Source organism: Schistocerca nitens, chromosome 8 (genome assembly GCF_023898315.1).
Source record: "Schistocerca nitens isolate TAMUIC-IGC-003100 chromosome 8, iqSchNite1.1, whole genome shotgun sequence".
NCBI classification, from domain to species: domain Eukaryota; kingdom Metazoa; phylum Arthropoda; class Insecta; order Orthoptera; family Acrididae; genus Schistocerca; species Schistocerca nitens.
In genome coordinates, this window is record NC_064621.1 from 74591826 (window position 1) to 74611947 (window position 20122).

At 39.1% G+C, this 20122-nt stretch overlaps 1 protein-coding gene and 1 non-coding gene across 2 annotated transcripts in view; both read right to left on the reverse strand.

Annotated features, from left to right (window-relative positions):
- LOC126198947 (Bloom syndrome protein homolog) overlaps positions 1 to 20122 on the reverse strand; it is a 217495-nt gene that overhangs the window by 122384 nt on the left and 74989 nt on the right. Inside the window, exons 11-14 of the mRNA XM_049935592.1 lie at positions 17062 to 17282; positions 15753 to 15974; positions 15533 to 15614; positions 3209 to 3356 (exon numbers count right to left, since the gene is read on the reverse strand). Of these exons, the coding sequence (XP_049791549.1) occupies positions 3209 to 3356; positions 15533 to 15614; positions 15753 to 15974; positions 17062 to 17282 (673 nt within the window). The remainder of the gene's footprint in view (positions 1 to 3208; positions 3357 to 15532; positions 15615 to 15752; positions 15975 to 17061; positions 17283 to 20122) is intronic.
- Trnal-caa (transfer RNA leucine (anticodon CAA)) lies at positions 11627 to 11701 on the reverse strand. Its single transcript has one exon. It is a non-coding gene; the product is annotated as a tRNA-Leu (tRNA).

Consider the following 20122-nt stretch of genomic DNA (forward strand, 5'->3'; position numbering starts at 1 on the left):
TTTTTCCTGATGATGAGATCCTGCTGAGTAGTACATGCCTGGAGATCTGAACTGGGAACTATTTTACCTCTGAAACATTTTACTCAAGATGAAGCCATAATCATTAGGCCTCTTGTGTACTTAGTTCCACGTAGTCAGCGCGTACACAACTTTCCCACTAGAGCACGCCCCACTAAGCACAACAGCGCAGGCGGAGCGCTCGTCCATCTCCGCTCTACGAGATAGCGCTGCCATAAAGACGGACCAAATTCTGCTTCCGCCGATCCGCGTATTAATATGTAATGCAGCCAATGAAATTGCTGCTAACGTAGAACCTTTTCTCCGCGCAGATCACACTCGTGCAGTGATACCTGAACGCTCAAGGTATTATAACGAGTGTACAGACCTCCAATTAGTCAGTCTGCATTAGTCTGTACCAGTCTATAGTCAAGTTTCAGTCTGCGCCTAATAAGATTATCATATTCTTGTACATAGCCATGAAGATAAATGACTAGACACTTTGTCAAGTATCAGAGATATGTGAGAATAAGATTAACGTACCAAGACCAAAGGAACTTCAGATTGTCAATTGTAAACAGCATCCAGAACCAAGTTACGTAATGTCTATGATTTTTATTATTTTAATAAATGTGTGTGAAAATTAATCAAGTTCTGTTTAAAGTTGGTCACCATCAATCTGCTACTCTAAGCGTGCAAGTGGCATTTCTATCGTCTGACCTAACCGCAGAAGATAAACACGCCACGATAAGACCACGTGACATATTGCTGACACTCGCCTACTTCGTTAGAGCGACAAGTCGAATAATCTGATGGTGTGTGTACCGAAGGTCTTACAGTACGCACACCACAAGGCCATAGAGAGGAGCCAAATTCCTAGGGAAAAAAGTGTTGTTTCCCCTTGCTTTCAGCCATTCGCAGTACTAGGCCATGTTGGCTAATATTACACAGCCAGATCAGTCTATCATCCAGAGTGCTGCCCATTTAACAATGGAAAAGGCTGTCGCCCTCTTCAGGAACGACATGTTAGTCTGGCTCACCAATCCCTCCACTGTGGTTGCACCAATGATACAGCAATATGTATATTTGAGGAATACAAGCCACCCCATCTTGGCAAGATCCATGGTACATGGATTAGATAAAATATGTACAATATTGATAGTTGCTAACCATCCTGGTGTTTTACTTTCAACAGCCAGCAATGTATTAGAAACAGAAAGCTTAATGATACTGGAAGTGAATAGCAGCAAAACCGTAAATACAGACTGAAATATGTACTAACAATGGTGATGGTATACTTATTGCCATAAAGTATTCTAATACACCTGTACCATGAGCTGTTATAGAAGCTTTTAAAGCTTTTAAGCACATCAGCCAGCACTTACGCTAAAGCCTGAACTGCCAACATTCGCCCACTTACCACCCTAACACTGACTCGGCTGTTGTTCACTGCACAGGCTTCACTATATGTGTTGTGCATGCACACACGGCACTTTCCTCTTACTGTACCCCTTGCCCCTCTTGACAGTGGACATCTCATGGCACAATCACAGTGTAGTATCTTGGGAGGTTATTACAGATTCCAAATGTGGCCACCTGTCTCACGAGCCATAGTGGCAGAGTGCTTGAGAGAGTACTTGCAGAATATTAGAAGCAAGCTTCCTGGTCATGCAACTGTAATAGAATGGAACTTCAATTTGCTAGCTACAGAATGGGAGAACTATGTAATTAAAACTGGTGCCAAGAGACAGGAATTCATGTTAGATTGTTTCGAGAATCCTGTCTGAAAATAACGTCAAGCAGTTTGTTAGAAAACCACAGCAGTCGTAAACCTCACAGTAGTTAAGGGATCCAAAATTTTCCAGTCAGTTGTTCAACGAGGGCACCAGTGATTTTTTTAAAATGAATTCTGTTTTCTGAAATTGTTTCACTGTGTAAGACTCAAATACAGTTCCACATTATACTCATGGTACAAATGCCGAAATTATAGACACAGAAAAGTGGTCCGAGAAAGGAAAATCAGTGAGAACTGCTGAACAGTGGAAAGTCATCTGGATTGCACGAGATATCTTTGAGGTTCTGTAGAGTTTATGCAAAAGAACGTGCTCCCCTTCTAACAGTTGCTTGTTGTATGTTGCTAAAGCAACAAAGGGTAACAGCAATTGTGAAAAAGTGTAACAAATTAAAGGCCTTTACGGCTGATGTTAATCTGTTGCAGACTTATGGAACATGTATGTTCACGGAATGGATTTTCACTCTGCAGCAGAGTGTGCATGGATTTGAGACTTCCTAGCACATTAAAACCATGTGTCAGAGCAGGACTCAAAGCTGTAACTTTTGCCTTTCGCAGGTAAGTGCTGTACAGACTGAGCTATCCAAGCACGACTCACAACCGGCCCTCACAGAAGATGAGGTATGGGAGTAAAGTAATGAGGGCAGGTAGTGAGTCATGCAAGGGTATCTAAGGTGGTAGAGCATTTGCCCACAAAAGGCGAAGGTCCCAGTTTCGAGTACCGGTCCAAAAAACAGTTTTAATCTGAAAGGAAGTTTCAAGTATGTTCACACATTGTGATGTTTTTGGAGAACAAAAGTCTCTTCTACAAAAACACACCCCTTACATACAGGCCATAATTAAATGACTTAAAACAAATGCTGCACAAGACTTCAACATTATAATAAAAAATCTTAACTGAAAACACTAAAATAAAGAAGAAATAGCACTTCCCATAAACTGCTTGTGTGAGTTATCCACCTATCACCTGATTATGATGTTGATTTCAACATAATGACATTGTACGCTTCTCTATTTCATTTATGGTGTAAGACATATCCACTGGCAGTACATGGTTGTCAGCTGCACAGACCAGTAGTCTGTATAACTGCTTTGCACCCCTGCTTGGTTCTCAGGCCAATAGATCATTCCTTACATGAAGAGTTCACTAATGTAAAACTTATTGATTTTGTTCGTCAAAAGATTGATCTTTTTATGAGGAACAAATTTTAATACAGTATATCGGTATCTGCACCTTCCAAAATAAGTAATGGAGCAAAGAAATTATTTCCTTAGAACATTAACCAAGATCTGCACATAATTTAAGAGCCATAGTGACATGCATAAATATGTTATGATATTCACAAAACAAAAAAGTAAGATGCAAAAAAGCTATTTAGTTAAAAAGAAATGATGAATAAAGAAGAAAAAATATCTAACCTGAAGTCATGACCCCACTGTGACACACAATGAGCTTCATCAATAACAAATCTAGCCAATTTATTCCGCTTATAGAGATTGTCTAAAGTGTCTTGAAGTTTCCCACTGGCGCTCAATTTTTCAGGAGTGACATATAACATTTTCAATCCTGCAAAAAAATTAACAGTCTACAACTACTAAGAAAAATACTTCTCCAATATGACTGGTAGGATCAAATTGACAACAGCAGCTATCATTCACAGCAATAACTGAAACAAGCAATTATTGATAAAATTAGTTAATTGGATAGATCAAAAATCTACTCACCAAGTGGTGGCAGAACACACACATAAAAAGAGTGTTGTGATTGGCAAGCTTTCAGAGCCAGTGGCTCCTTCAGGCAGAAGGATTGAAGGGGAAGGAAGAAAGGTCAATGAAAAGGACTGGAGAGGTCTAAGAAAGGTGGTAGATTTTGGGAAAGGCACCCAGAACTGCGGGTCAGGGGAGACTTACCCTATGGGATGAGAAGGAAGAACTGGTGGTGGTGGTGGTGGTTAGTGTTTAACGTCCCGTCAACAACGAGGTCATTAGAGACGGAGCGCAAGCTCGGGTTAGGGAAGGATTGGAAAGGAAATCTGCCATGCCATTTCAAAGGAACCATCCCGGCATTTGCCTGAAACGATTTAGGGAAATCACGGAAAACCTAAATCAGGATGGCCGGAGACGGGATTGAACTGTCGTCCTCCCGAATGCGAGTCCATTGTGAAGGAAGAAGTCTTTCCTTCTCATCCTGTATGGTAAGTCCCCCCAACTTTGTGACTTTCCCAAGATCTACCCCTTTTCCAAGACCTCTCCAGTACTTTTCCTTCAACCCTTCTGCCTGAAGGAGGAACCACTGGCTCCGAAAGCCTACCAATCACAACAGTCTTTTACGAGTGTGTTCTGTCACCGCTTGGTGCATAGATTATTTTTATCTATAAAATTAAATAACAGCATTAACTGAGCTATTTAATATTAATTAATTTATTTATTTGTTCCACTGTAATACAAGGTGTGGTCAAAAAGTAATGAGAATTTTTCTTTTTCTTGAACAATATTTATTTATTCACCAACCTCATCCTTGTCCCTTCAGACATAATACACTTGTCCCAGCACTTTTTCCTATCTTGAAAGCACTTCTGGAACTCACTTTTCATTACAGGGTTCAGTTCCTTCAGCGATTCTGTTTTATCTCATCCATGGTGCAAAACAACGTCCTTTCATGGTTTTCTTCAACCTCAGAAATAAAAAGAAGTCGCAGGGAACCACGTCTGGTGAATGCGGTAGCTGAGACAACTTAATCGTTGTGTTTTTTGCCAAAAAATCATGAACAAGCATTAAGGAGTAAGCAGAAGCATTATAATGATGATGTGGCTCTGCCAAACTTTTGGTTGTTTTCTTCAGATTGCTTTACGCAAAAGGCACAAGTTCCAGGTAGCATTCCTTATTGATTGTATGACCATAAGACAGTAACTCATGATATGCTACCCCACTGTAATTGAAGAAAACAATCAGAAGAATCTTCACATGTGATCAAACTTGTGGAATTCTTTTTGGTCCTGCTCTTCATGCAGTATCCATTAGGACGATTGGGCCTTGGTTTCGACGTCATAATCATATACTGATGTGTCGTCACCTGTTACAACCTTCTTTAGAAGTTCTGGATCGTTGTTGATTTCATTCAGTGATTCCTGAGCGATGTCTACGCTGCATCATTTTTGGTCGACATTCAACAATTTTGAATAAACTTTGCTGCTAAATGCTTCATGCCAAAAACAACTGAAAAAATTGCTTGGCATGAGCCAAAGGATATGCTGACATCATCAGAAATGTCTCTGATGGTGATTCAACAATTTTACAGAACAATTTTCTCTAGTTCACACATACTGTCATCAGTATTTAGTAATTGATGTGCTACGGTGTCCAAGGCGGTCATCATCTTCAACATCTTCTCGACCCTCTTTGAAATGTTTATACCACTCAGAAACTCTTGTCTTACTCACAGCAGATTTGCCAAAAGCCAAAGGCGACATTTCAAATACAGCGCTGCATTTTATTCCCATTTTTCAAGCAAAATTAATGCAAATTCTTTGATCCATCTTTCTCAAACGTAAGAGCAAGCACTCAAAAGTACATGTAACTTTTTCGACTGTCAACAATACACTAAATATTCAAAACAGCTAAAAATGCAAACATACATAATGAACGTGTGTACCAACAAGACTTTACAAAATTTGGAAATTGGATGAATTTAGCCTGCAAAATTAAAAAATTCCTGTTAACTTTTGATCACATATTGTATACGGGTACTTAATGATGAAACATACATTTTCCAGGAAAAAAGAAAAAAATAATATCTTTAATGCCATTAAGAGAGAACTGAACAATATTATGAAAAGCTTAGTTGCTACTTGCAATATAGTGGAGATGCTGAGTTGCAGATAGGCACAACAGAAAGACTGTCAGAAAATGAGCTTTGTCAGAAATAGGACACACACACACACACACACACACACACACACACACACACAAATGCAACTACAACACACACACACACACACACACACACACAAATGCAACTACAACACACACACACACACACACACACACACACACACACACACAACCATCAGAGTCTCTGGTTGCTGATGCCACACTGCGAGCAGCAGCACATGATGGGAGGTGCAACCAGGTTGTGGCGGTAAGGAATAGGCTGGTGCAGGGAGGGGGAGGGATAGCAGGGGAGGGGGTGATGGATGGTAAAGTGCTGCTTGTGGGAGCATAAAGGGATGAGGTGGAAAGAGGGCAGGGCAGCTAGATGCAGTGAGGAGGTCAGACGGAGTGTGGGGGAGGGTTATCAGAAAAGGAGAAGGATATAAAGACTGTGGGTGGGTTGGTGAAACAGAGGGCTGTGTAGTGCTGGAATGGGAACAGGGAAGGGGCTAGAGGGTAAGGACAAAGACTAACAAAGGTTGAGGCCAGGAGGTTTACGGGAACACAGGATATATTTCAGGGAGAGTTCTCATCTGCACAGTTCTGGTGTCGGTGGGATGGATTCAGATGGCACAGGCTACAAAGCAATCATTGGAATGAAGATCGTCGTGTTGGGTGGTGTGCTCAGCAATGCGAAGGTCCAGCTGTTTCTTGGCCATAGTTTGCAGTGGCCATTCATGTGTACAGACAGCTTGTTGGTTGTCTTGCTCACGTAGAACGCAGGGCAGTGGTTGCAGCTGACCTCTTGATCTCAACCTTCGTTACTCTTTGTCCTTACCCTCTAGCCCATTCCCTGTTCTCATTCTAGCACTACATAGTCCTCTATGCCACCAATGCAGCCACAGTCTTTTTACCTCTCTCCTTTTCTGCTAACCCTCCCCCACACTCTGTCTAACCTCCTCACTGCACCCAGATGCCCTATGCTCTATGCACCTCATCCCTGCATACTCCCACAAACAGCACTTTACTGTCCCCCATTCCCTACCCTGTTATCCCTCCCCCTCACCGCCCCAGCCTCCTACTTGCTGCCATTACCCGGTTGCATATCCCATCATATGCTGCTGCTCACAGTGTGGCCTCAGCAGCCAGAGACTGTGTTGGTCGTGTGTGTGTGTGTGTGTGTGTGTGTGTGTTAGTTGCATTTGCATGAATGTACATGTGTGTGTTCTCTCTCTGACAAAGCACTTGTTGTCCTAAAGTTCACTTTCTGACAGTCTCTTTGTTGTGCCTATCTGTGACTCAGCATCTCCACTATATGGTGGGTAGTAAGTATCCTTTTCATAATATTGTGACAATCGATCTGGATTTTCAATTGTTGAATTTTAAGATAAAACTGGGCTAGTTTAAACATTAAGTAGTATATATAAAAAAACACAACACAACCAGTCAATAAAATTAGCTTAGGTACACTGCTTGTGGGAAATATTTTGGAACTGATATGGCATACCTACAGTACAATGCATCTTGATTGTGTATTTTCCTCAAGATCATTGCATTTAAACTTAACACATCACTGTTCACAAACTTTACCAGAGATTTTATAAGTATTTAGTATCTCCTGGCGTGTGGGTATATAAGTGAAACCCTGCTTTTACACTTTTCAACGGACTTCAAAAAAATGGTGTAAAATGTGGGAAAATGTAAAATTTGGGAAATAATGTTTTATGCTGCAAAAGTTATGTACAGGCTACCCCCTTGCACATTATGTATGATATGTGTACATAACAGACATCAAAGGACTTGTCAGGGACTTGTTTATTATCTAATGAGGGTTTATTATCCACTAAAAACTGCTAATGTAATTGGAACTGATAACAGTCTGGGAAGTAGGAACATTTGATTCAATTTCATATGTCATAAACGATGTTTTTGAAAGCTAGCAACTGTTATTCATTGTTTAAATGATGATATACTGCACTAGTTACATATTTTTTCATGCTTACCATGATGTGTTCCGAGAAATTTTTCTCGTTGTCAAGTGCAAATACGTATATAAGTATTTTGTGCGGCGTATGAATGTATATTATTCTGTATCTCTTGCACTTTAGTCATCTTTTTGAGGTTACCAGGTGCTGTGCCTCATCAGAAAACCACACACACACACACACACACACACACACACACACACAGCCACGTGGGATTAGCCGAGCGGTCTAAGGCGCTGCAGTCATGGACTGTGTGGCTGGTCCCGGCGGAGGTTCGAGTCCTCCCTTGGGCATGGGTGTGTGTGTTTGTCCTTAGGATAATTTAGATTAAGTAGTGTGTAAGCTTAGGGACTGAAGATCTTAGCAGTTAAGTCCCTTAAGATTTCACACACACACACACACACACACACACACACACACACAAACTATCACTCACAGCGTTTGTTTGTGAAGCATTACAAAAAAGACATACATAGATACTGCACTTGACAACAAGAACAAATTCTCGAAACATGTTTTGCTCAGCATGAATAAAATACGTAACCTGCGCAGTGTTTAAACTAACAACATTTGAGCATCGCAAAGTGAAGACGGTGTCAACTAGTGCTCCAAGTGTCCATACACCAAAACACGCTAAATATGGTTCGATAAAGGTGTCACGACTGTCACAACAATCACAAAACTGCATTTGCACAGCAGGGACAGTTTGGAAATGAATGTTATTGGTCATGATATCTTCACTTGAACAAACCTAATTACTCTCATCAGCGACCACGCCAAGTACAGCTTGGCAGTGGCAGGAGATACGGCATGAATTGTTCCAGCTTTTACATGTTCACTGGTTCAAATCTGGTGAGAAAAGTGCCTTGGTATCAAGAAACTTAACCACGTAATATTTGTAAAAGCTACTGGACACCCAACATCACGCCAACATCATTTTTTCTCCACAAACATTTTTCCATAATGCGTAAATCGTGGTAAAATGGTAAATATGTTGACGCAAAATCAGGTGCAAATTAACATAGTGAGCATAGCAAATTTGATAGGACAGATAAAAAATGTCGTAAACGGCGGGAAAATGTTAATTCCAGGAACGTAAAAGCGGGGTCATATTGTATGTGTTTCTCTGTCTTATGATGTCAAAAGATTATAAATTTACTCATTAGTAGATATTGTTTCTTAGATTTTTCTATATAATTTCTACATATTTTTACACAAATAAGGAATGTGCTTAGCCTCCTACGACACGGTGGGTCTTTATACACATATACCTCTGAAATCCACACTACAGATAATGAAAGATAAAGATGTCAATCAAGGTTAAAGAGTTTATAGATTGCTTGGAACTCCATAAAAATATTTACTATGAACATGATGATTTAGGCATGAGGAACTGCCTGTCAGGATTTTTTGCCGAGACTTTTATAATGCATTTTGAAGACCTTTTATATTCTCTATAGAACCCACTGATTCATAAGATAATTTGTTATTGTAGATACATGGATACAACAATCATAATGTTTTGTGGCAATATTTAAAAACTTAATTAGCTCTACAGTTTGTTTGACACAATGCGTAGCAGGATACAGTTAACAATAGATGACAAAAACAAAGAAGAAAAAAATAGTTCAGGATCTGTCTAAAATATAAAAAATGGCAAGCCTAACTTTAACATATTCTGCAAACCAATACCAACAGAAATAATAATTCACAATTGTTCATGTCATCCCACATTACAAAAATTGGCAGCTTGTAGGAGTACATTCAACAGAGCAGTAACACTGCCTCTGTTCAAAAATGCACTTTCACATGAAATCCGTATCATAAAGAAGCTATAAAAAATTTTAAAAATTAAAAAAATAAGAAGAAGAAGAGAGAGAGAGTACAAAATTGAAACTACCAGCAGAATAATAAAAGAAAAGCAGTCAGTCAGACAATTAAAGGAGAAACTACCAAGTACAAACTAAAAAACAAAGTAGAGACATATGGGACCACATCAGCAAATTATATTATTATGAAATATTCCTCGTTATGTGGTTCAGCAACCATTACAAGCAGAAATACAAACAAGAAGAGCACATGTAAGACGCAAAGTAAAACTGTGCACTGTACAAACAGGTTTGTACAAGACATAGTAAAAAAATGAATATACGCTACAACAAAGAATTAAAAAAATATAGATACATGATACCTCACTGAAGGTACCACACAGTATATAGATAAGTAACATACTGAATATTCAAGTACCTAACAGAGATAGCAACAGGTTGCTACCAAGCATTATAGTCAAATTATAGATTAACAAACCAGTTGAGCACTAAACAAATGAGCTTAATAACAAAACAAGATGAAACAAGGAGATTTTAAAGAAAAAAATTAGCTCTCCATGAAAAAGAATGCAGATACCCGAATGTAATTACACAAGCTGAGACAGCTAAAAGATCATAAAAAAATTGACAATTTTAGACTGGCCAGTATAGTGATGGAAGGGGGACAGCATGTAAGTTGCTCGCTATGGGACCGTCAGCCATTTCAGTGGCCTTGAAACATTGGACAATTGAGCATAATAGAGCTTTTCCTTAAAAATAAACACACTACAGTTCATTTGAATATTTACCATTTTCTGCATGTTATCTTGTATGAGTAAATATATCACAGGGTGAAGTTCACTAAATCCAAGCACACAATGTTGTGAATTTTCTGAGGTGCACATCACAAATTATTTCAGATGCCTACAGCAGCCAAATTATAATATAAGCCTCTTTTTTTGCCTTGGGAAGATCCTTAATGACATAACATGTATGGAACTTGGAATGAGGGTAAGCTGGTCCTACAAGAAAGACTGGAGAGATTATAACCTACATTTATAGTACTTGTAGATTTAGAAAAATGCTTTTCACAGTGTCAACTGGAATACATTCTTCAAAATTCTAAAGGTGCCAGGGATAAAATATAGGGAGCAAAAGGTTATTTACAACTTGTACAGAAACTAGACTGCAGTTATAAAAAACAATGGACATCAGAGGGAAGCACGGAATGAGGGATGAAAGGAATGAGACAGGGTTGTAGGCTCTGACCAATGTTGTATCACTGTGTATTCAAGTTGAGTGAGAAGAAATAGACACTTAGGTTTGCTAATGACTTCATAATTTTGTCCGAGTCTTCAAAGGATGTCCGAGACTGCGAAGGATTAACAAGAGCAGTTGAACAGAATGGATAGTATCTTTAAAAGAGGTTATAAGATGAAAATCAACAAAAGCAACACAATAAGAACAGAATGTAGTTGAATTAAATCATGTGGTGCTGAGGGAATTAAAATTAGGAAATCTGACATTAAAAGTAGAAGACGAGTTTTGCTATTTGTGTAGAAAAATAACTGAAATAACTGACGATGGCTGAAGAAGTGAAGATGCAAAATGCAGACTAGCAACAGCAAGAAATTTGTTAACAATGACTATTAATTTAAATACAATAATGAAAGAAGCTCAAGAAATGAATTAAAATTTGTGCCACAGCCTGTACTTTAACCCGGATCCCTTGCTTACTTGACAGGTGTGCTAGCCATTACATCACTGTAGCAGTATAGGTAAGACAGCTGCAAGGACTTCTCTAGCTCAATGCTGCCCCCCCAACACAAATTTCAGTTCACAGTTTTCTGGAACTTCCTGGCAGATTAAAACTGTGCACTGGACAGAGATTTGAGCCCGGAACCTTTGCCTTTCACGGGAAAGGCTCTACCAACTGAGCTACCCAAGCACGACTCACACCCCGTCCTCACAGCTTTAATTCCACCAGTACCTCGTCTCCTACCTTCCAAACTTCACAGAAGCTCTCCTGTGAACCTTGCAGAACTAGCACTCCTGGAAGAAAGGATACTGCGGAGACATGGCTAGCCAGAGGCTGGGGGATGTTTCTAGAATGAAATTTTTACTCTACAGCGGAGTGTGCACTGATATGAAACTTCCTGGCAGATCAAAACTGTGTGCCGGACCGAGACTCGAACTCGGGACCTTTGCCTTTTGCGGGCAAGTGCTCTACCAACTGAGCTACCCAAGCACGACACACGCCCCGTCCTCACAGCTTTAATTCCGCCAGTACCTCATCTCCTACCTTCCAAACTTCACAGAAGCTCTCCTGCGAACCTTGCAGAACTAGCACTCCTAGAAGAAGTTTCATATCAGTGCACACTCAGATGTAGAGTGTAAATTTCATTCTAGAAACATCCCCGAGGCTGTGGCTAAGCCATGTCTCCGCAATATCCTTTCTTCCAGGAGTGCTAGTTATGCAAGGTTCACAGGAGAGCTTCTGTGAAGTTTGGAAAGTAGGAGATGAGGTACTGGCGGAATTAAAGCTGTGAGGACGCGGCGTGAGTCGTGCTTGAGTAGCTTCTTTGGTAGAGCACTTGCCCGTGAAAGGCAAAGGTCCCAAGTTCGAGTCTCTGTCCAGCACACAATTTTAATCTGCCAGGAAGTTTCATATCAGCGCACACTCCGCTGTAGAGTGAAAATTTCATTCTAGTCACAGTTTTCTGCCACAGTGGTGTAATGGCTAGCACACCTACCTAGTAAGCAAGGAGACCCGGGTTCAAGTCCTGGCCACGGCACAAATTTTAATTCATTTCTTTACCTTCTATCATTGTCTTAGGTAAGGTTAAGACTCTAGTGCCTAAATTTAATTATATCAGATATATAAATGTAAATGTTAGAGTCTTTTCTGCAGCCATTTGTCTGGAGTGTAGCCTTATACACTAGTGAAATATGGACGGTAAACAGTTCAGACAAGAAGAGAATACAAGCTTTTGAAATGTGACACCACAGAAGGATGCTGAAGATTAGATAGGTAGAGTAAATAACTAGCAATGTGGTACAGAACTAAATTGGCAAAAACAGAAATTTGTGGCACAATGTGACTATGAGAAGTGATTGGTTGATATGATACTCCTAAGGCATAGAAGAATCATCAGTTTACTGATGGAGGGAAGTATGGAGGGGTTAAAAATTGTGGACAAGGTCTCGAATACAGTGAGAAAGTTCAAATACTCAGATGTAGATTGAAGTAGTTATGCAGAAATGATGAGACTTGCACTAGTATGGAGCACTGCATTAAAGCAGAAGACGATGACAATGATAACAGCAGCAACAACAACAACTGACAGTAAATACATTGAAAATAAATAAATAGTACAAATTAACAGTGAACCAGAGAGACGATGTATCAAGAAGCTCAGCACAGCATATTTTGCTCTTAAAAGTATCTCTTATAGTGTTGGTCTCAATACAAGGGAGCTGACTTATTTGACATATCTTCACTCTCTGTTATCTTGTACAATTACCTTATGAGGCAATGCATCTACTGCAAGTAAAGTACTTGTATTCAGGTGAAGAGAGCAGTCAGGAGGGAGGATATTGAGTGAAGTAGATAACTGCACAATTTGCAGATGTCTCTCTAAAGGTTTTAGACTTATTATGGTCACCCCAATACATTTATTCCTTTATCTTTATTATTATTATTATTATTATTATTATTATTATTGCAGCTGACAATATAAATCAGGATTAACTCATAATTTTTAAGAAGAGCTTGCCTCCTTGTCCAGAATTCACAGTGGAGTTATCTACTCAGATGCAAAGATATTCAACAAGCTCCCACGTAATATAAAGCAGAGACTGAAACTTCCTGTCACTTAAAAAGAAAATTTAAAATAACTCATGAGATAGCTGTTCTGCGAATTATGTAATTTTTTTTTTATTCAAGGATTGGAAACTTCTCTTAGCTGCATTCCAGGTAGTATTGTTCATTGGAAAGTTGCATGACACATAGCAGTGTACTGTAAACAGACCTCTGTTCGCATAGCTGTAGTATTTTTCAAGAAAAATACCAATGTAATCAAGTAAATAAGTTATACATGATAAACAGGAGCTATTTAATATAACTGTGGTAGCACCAGTCGTTTTGCAATAATTGTTTTATTTCTAATTTATTGGTTACATTCAGCACATTTACGCATAATTATTTCCAGAATGAATATTTCACTCTGCAGCAGACTGTGCACTTAAATGTAAATTCCTGGCAGATCACATCTGTGTGCCACCTGGGACTTGAACCCTGGACATTTAAGTTTCACAAGCAGCTACCCAAGCACCACTCAAGAGCCCATCCTCACAGCTTTACTTCCACCAGTACCTCATCTCCTACTTTCCAAATGTCACAAAAGAGATGAGGTGCTGGAGGAAGAAAAGCTGTGAGGATGTATCGTGAGTCATGCTTGGGTAGCTCAGTTGGTAGAGCACTTTCCTGAGAAATGCAAAGGTCCTTAGTTCGAATCACTTTCTGGGACACAGTTTTAATCTGCCAGGAAGTTTCATGTCAACATACACACCATCACAGAGTGAAATTCCATTCTGGAAACAGTTCCCCAGGCTGCAGCTGAACCATGTCTTTGCATTACCCTTTCTTCCAGCAGTGCTAGTCCCACAACTTTTGCAGGAGAACTTCTGTGAAGTTTGGAAGGTAGTTGAGGTACAGGCAGAAGTAAAGCTGTGGGTATGATTGTGAATCATGCCAGGGTAGCTCAGCTGCTAGAGCACTTGCCTGCAAAAGTCCTGGGTTTGAGTCCTAGTCCGGCACACAGTTTTCATCTGTCAGGAAGTTTCATATCAGTGCATGCTCCACTGCAAAGTGCAAGATTCAATCGGAAACTGTCCCTCAGGCTGTGGCTAAGCCATGTCTCTACACTCTCTTTTATAGTAGAAGTGCTTGTCCTGCAAGTTACATGGGAGATGCTAAGCGAAGTTTGGTAAATAGAGTCACCAAAACTAAGTTCCCAATGTATCATATATGGACTGCTTACTGTCAGTGTATATTACTGATTTCGACTTACTAAAATGATACATGACCTTTTAATGTGGAAACTATTCAAAACTGAGGGTTAGTCAGAAAGCACAAGAGAGATGTAGGTTGGGAACAAACAAGAAAACAAACTGGAGAGTAAGATATAGCTGTGATTGTAAGGACAAAGAAATAATGGTTGGCAAGACATATTGCTATGTGAACTGATGGTAGTATTTTGCTGGATTCTGAAAAATAAGATAAGACAGAGATAGTGACGTAATGGGAGGTGAGCAGATAAGATTAGAAACATGCAGAAGCAGCATGGACACATATCACAGAACACACTGATGCATAGCAAAACAATCTAGGCAGGTATTTCTCCAGCTGTTGTTATCAAATGGCTGACAATGATGATATGATTACAATGAAGATGATTGTTAAAATTAACAATAATGCACTATCTTTTGTAACTGAAATGACTGCAATAGCATTCATACATACACAGCATAAAATTAAATTATAGTCAAAGAAGGCTAGGAAAAAATTATACTTCTACACAATAGCAACAGGAAGCACTAACAAAAATTAAAATGATGATGCTGATGTTTGATTTGTGGGGCGCTCAACTGCGCGGTTATCAGCTCCTATACAAATTCCAAACCTTTGCTCAGCCCAATCTCGTCGATTTCATGAATGATGATAAAATGATGTGGACAACACAAACACCCAGTCATTTCGAGGCAGGTGAACCTCCCTGATCCCGCCGGGAATCGAACCTGAGATCCCGTGCTCGGGAAGCAAGAACGCAACCGCGAGCTGCGGACATAAAAATTAATATCAATACTAACTTTCACTACTAGAGGTCACTTTCATCAGTGGAAGTGAGGAAAGATCTGGAGGAATATTATTCAGTGTTAGTGCAATAATAGACAGTTCTCAGTGAGAGACAGTTGGGTCACAAGTGATGATGCACTGTGTGTGTGTGTGGGGGGGGGGTTGAACAATTTGGTGACTAATTATCTTTATCCATTTTCTTTTTCAATATTTTTTCACATACCTGGTTCCCTCTTTAATAACTCCAAATATATAGAGTTCATTTCATTTGGATTAATATCTCCAGAGAGATGCCCGGCTGGAATCTGTGGGAAAAGAAACAGTGAGAAAAAGTATACAGCTTAATACTGTTTGCATGCATATTTTGGATAAATAATACTACAGTATTACAATGAAAGTATGTTTTCTCTTAAGTTTTATATCAAGATTTTCAATCAACTTACATCAAGAGAGTTAAGTTTCTGCACTTGATCAATAATAAGTGATCTAAGAGGTGATATAATTATTGTGACTCCTGGATCAATAAGTGCTGGTAACTGATAGCAGAGAGACTTCCCTCCACCAGTTGGCATCAGGACAAAACAGTCATGACCCAACAGAGATGCATTAATTGCTTGCAGCTGGTTTGGACGAAATTTGTGCAGACCGAATGTCTGACGGAAAACCTGTGAAAGATGAATACAAGTGATATAATTTCTGTAGATTGTTTTCATCATGGATGGCGACATTAACTAATCCACAAACGACAAGGAAAGCTTGTCATGATTCAAGGTCAAAAAATAAAAATTTTGCTGTACAACAGCATTCACAGTGTAATGAAACTTAATAAAATATTTAAACTGTTTGGTGGTTTAAAAACAAATCCAAACCTCTGCCTTTTGACAGCAATGATCAGATCATCCAAGTCTCCTAAGCAAGGTCAAATTCAAAATTTTAAGGTACTAGAGACATACTGGAAGATGGAAGCTCTGATAGCATAACTCAAAAAGAACAAAGGTCCACATCCAAGAACTAACATGGCACATAGCAGGTAGTTTTAACCTACAAAAATATTTTAAGTTTAATATTAATTTTTGTCTACATGCACAACATAAAACTCTACAATTTATAGTCATTGGAAAAAACTTTAATTTAGGATGAAACATAAGTTTTGGGAGATATTGAAAAGTATCATAATTGGAGGAAAACAAACTCTACACAGCCACACTATTACAAATGACAGAAATAACATAATTTTTAAATTTTTCAAATCCAATCCAATTGCCAGATCTTCACCCTTGAAAGAAGTTGTAAACTTTTTCTCGACATAAAAGATCAATTACAATGTATTTACAGTTATATTCACATCAATACTCAGGAATCACAATATGGAGGTGTTTCTTCAACTAATTATTTTCAACTAGACGATATCTAATAAAACAATTGAAAATCCAGGATGGAATAATGGCAATATTATAAAAAGAGTAGATTGCTACCAAGCATATAGCCGAGATGGTGAGTCGCAGACAGCACAACAAAATGACTGGATAACAAGTAAGCTTTCAACCAAATTGGCCTTTCTACGAATTAGACGAAAACACACACACACACACACACACACAAATGTTTCTCCACACCCATGACGACTCAAGACGGTTAGTTTGGAAACTTTTGCATAACACTGTCTAGACAGAAAAAAGAAATGCAGTCAGTAAACTTCTGATGGGAACAAAATAACCATGTCATACAAAAAGTGTGAAAACAAATACATACTTTTAACATTTCATTTGAGTGTGGGAAGCCAACCCCATCAAATTCTCCAGTAATGCCATCATTCTTCAAATTACTGTGAAACTGTCCTGTGCTTTGTTTGTTTGAAGTAACTGTCTTCTTTGGAGTGAATTTATTTGGTTGTGTGTTGTGGTACAAGGCTGAATTATAATTGATATTTCCACTGGAATCAGCATTTTTTGTGGCATGATTTGATTTAGGCACTGTAAAAAAAAAATAAAATAAAATAAAATAAAAACACACACCACAGTTAAAAGAAGTATTCTCAATGTCAAATATTTCAAAATTTGTTTAGCACATGCAAATTGCGGATGTTGTCCTATTTATTTTCCACATTTTTCAAGTACTTTTTAACCTGCTTTGCCTCAGTAAACCGAGCAACTAAGATCTCTAGTAAATCTGAATACATATGGGACACTTTATCTGCACAAAAGATTACCTATGTTTTTCAGTTTGGTCAAAAAAATTACATTCCACTCCAGCACTTCAGCAATTAAGCAGCAATTTGGAAATGCTATGACAGTTCTTCATCAAAATTACATTGTTTCCTTTCCTGTAATTGTCTAATTAGGCTGCTGCCCCGTAATATACAACATAAATATTAGCTAGAGTTCTAAAGACAAGGTAGACATTAACTAAACAAAGAAAAAAATGATCACATTGCATTACAACATCCATGTCACACAATACAATATTTTTTTGACAGCTTATTTCCCTCATCTTCCATTCATTTCACTTCTCAAAGATATCAAATTACAATAGCACAAGATCACTTGACATTTGTCATTAGATTCACTAACTTCTAATAGAGCATGTGTAGGAGATATGAAAATTGTTAATAATTAACTGAATTTTCCATTAAAACTTGACAGAACATGACAATATTCAAAAGGAAACAATTTTCAGATGTTCTGAAAAATATTATTTATTTACTCACAAATAGGCTTTTGGCATCTAACACCAAATACTGATGAAGCCCTAAGGTGTCAGAAGCTGGTTTGTGGATAAATAAATAATATTTTGCAGAACATCTGAAAATTATTTCCTTTTTAATATTATAATTAATCATTTCACACATCACATCAATTAAATTTTGAATATTTTTATTTAAAGTTAGTCATTAACTATAACCCTCATCTACCTCACAGGTCACTTTTACTGCTATTTAGAATGACCTAACTATTTTTTCTGCCACTCAATTTCTTACTCTCCTCCCCACCTGAGGAAGAAAGATGTGGTTCTGAAAGTTTGACTTTACATAATTGATATTTTGAGTATTTATGTCAGCTGTACTAGATTTTGCAGCCCGCCAGTTAGATCTCAGCCAATTCCATTTATCTTAACATAAATTCTACAACTCTGTATTTGTTTTTCTCTGCTTCCTAGAACCAATTACACTGTATGAGTGTCATAGGTTGCTAACGCAATTGTCTCTCTTTTAAACAACGTTACTGTAATTATCATTAAAAATGGTTTTAGATATGAAACATTTAAATACATTATTTGCCATAAATAAAGGATCAATGTAACAAAAAGAGTTTGGATGTTTATTAATTACATAAGAAGTGGTGACACCAGTTAAGAGTATCATGAAACAGTCAAAACAGCAGTTACAACAGCAACGAGCAGAAATGGAACAATTGTAGCAAAAATTACAGCACCTGCAACAACCGATACAACAGCAGCAGCATCAGTTACTGTGCTATCAGCAGTGGAAGCACATGGAGGATATGGCCACACTGCAATAGTGACACAAGGAGCAGCTTCGAACATGGCCCGAAGCAGAGGGATCACCTATGGCATCGCTAAAAGAGTCACCGCAGCCGCGCGGCCAGGAAACTGCGTGTTTAGATACCATGGCAGTCCATGCCAGGCCCCTACCAGCAGCCAACACCAGTACTGTCTGTGCCCCTAGTGCAGCCCAGCCTGTACCTACCTGCAGCCATCAGGTCAATGAGTCCGATTAGACTGCAGCTAGCTCATGAGAATTGTCCTGGCACTGCAAGTGAACTGTGTGGCACTGAAAACACCAGCCCTCTGGATGGATTATCCTTCACTTTGGTTCACACCCATCGAAAGCTATTTTGTCCCTGCTGGAACAACACAAGACTCGACCAAAGACACGTGTGGTGACACTATTGACAGCTGCTCCAGCGTTGTAATCACACACCTGCCTGCCTACAGAAAATATGAGTTACTAAAAGGCAAACTCGTTTCTCTCTCTGACAGGCAACACTTAAGACAACTGTTGTACAGGGAGGGAACTGGTGATAGGTACTCACCATAATTACTGCAACACCTCTGCATCTTGCCTGACCAGACATTCCGAACCCACTTTTACAATCTCGCTTACTAGAGATCCATCACAATCCTCTACCCTTCAACTAGTACCAAAGAAACCAGATGGCTGCAGCCCCTGTGGCAACTGTACAACACTCAATGCGTGGACAATTGTTGAAAGGTACTCTGTGCGCCACCTCGGAGATTTTGCTTGCAACTGGCAGGGCACACCGTTTTTTCAATGTTGGATCTAATGAAAGCCTACGACCGACAACCGCAGCAAAAGAGAATATCCATAAAGCTGCAGTAACTATGCCCTTTTGACTGTTTGAATCATCAAACATGTCGTATAGCTTGCAGAATGCAAAACAAACTTTCTAGGACTTTACTGACGAAGATTTCCAGGGACTGGGCTTCTGCTTTGCATACAATAATGATGTGTTGGTGGCATCATCATCATCAGAACAACATGAAAGACATACCCACACTCAGTTTTCCTAAGGTTTGCTGACTACAGAATCCTCACAAATCCAGCTAAAGGTGGTGGTGGTGGTGGTTAGTGTTTAACGTCCCGTCGACAACGAGGTCATTAGAGACGGAGCGCAAGCTCGGGTTAGGGAAGGATTGGGAAGGAAATCGGCCGTGCCCTTTCAAAGGAACCATCCCGGCATTTGCCTGAAACGATTTAGGGAAATCACGGAAAACCTAAATCAGGATGGCTGGAGATGGGATTGAACCGTCGTCCTCCCGAATGCGAGTCCAG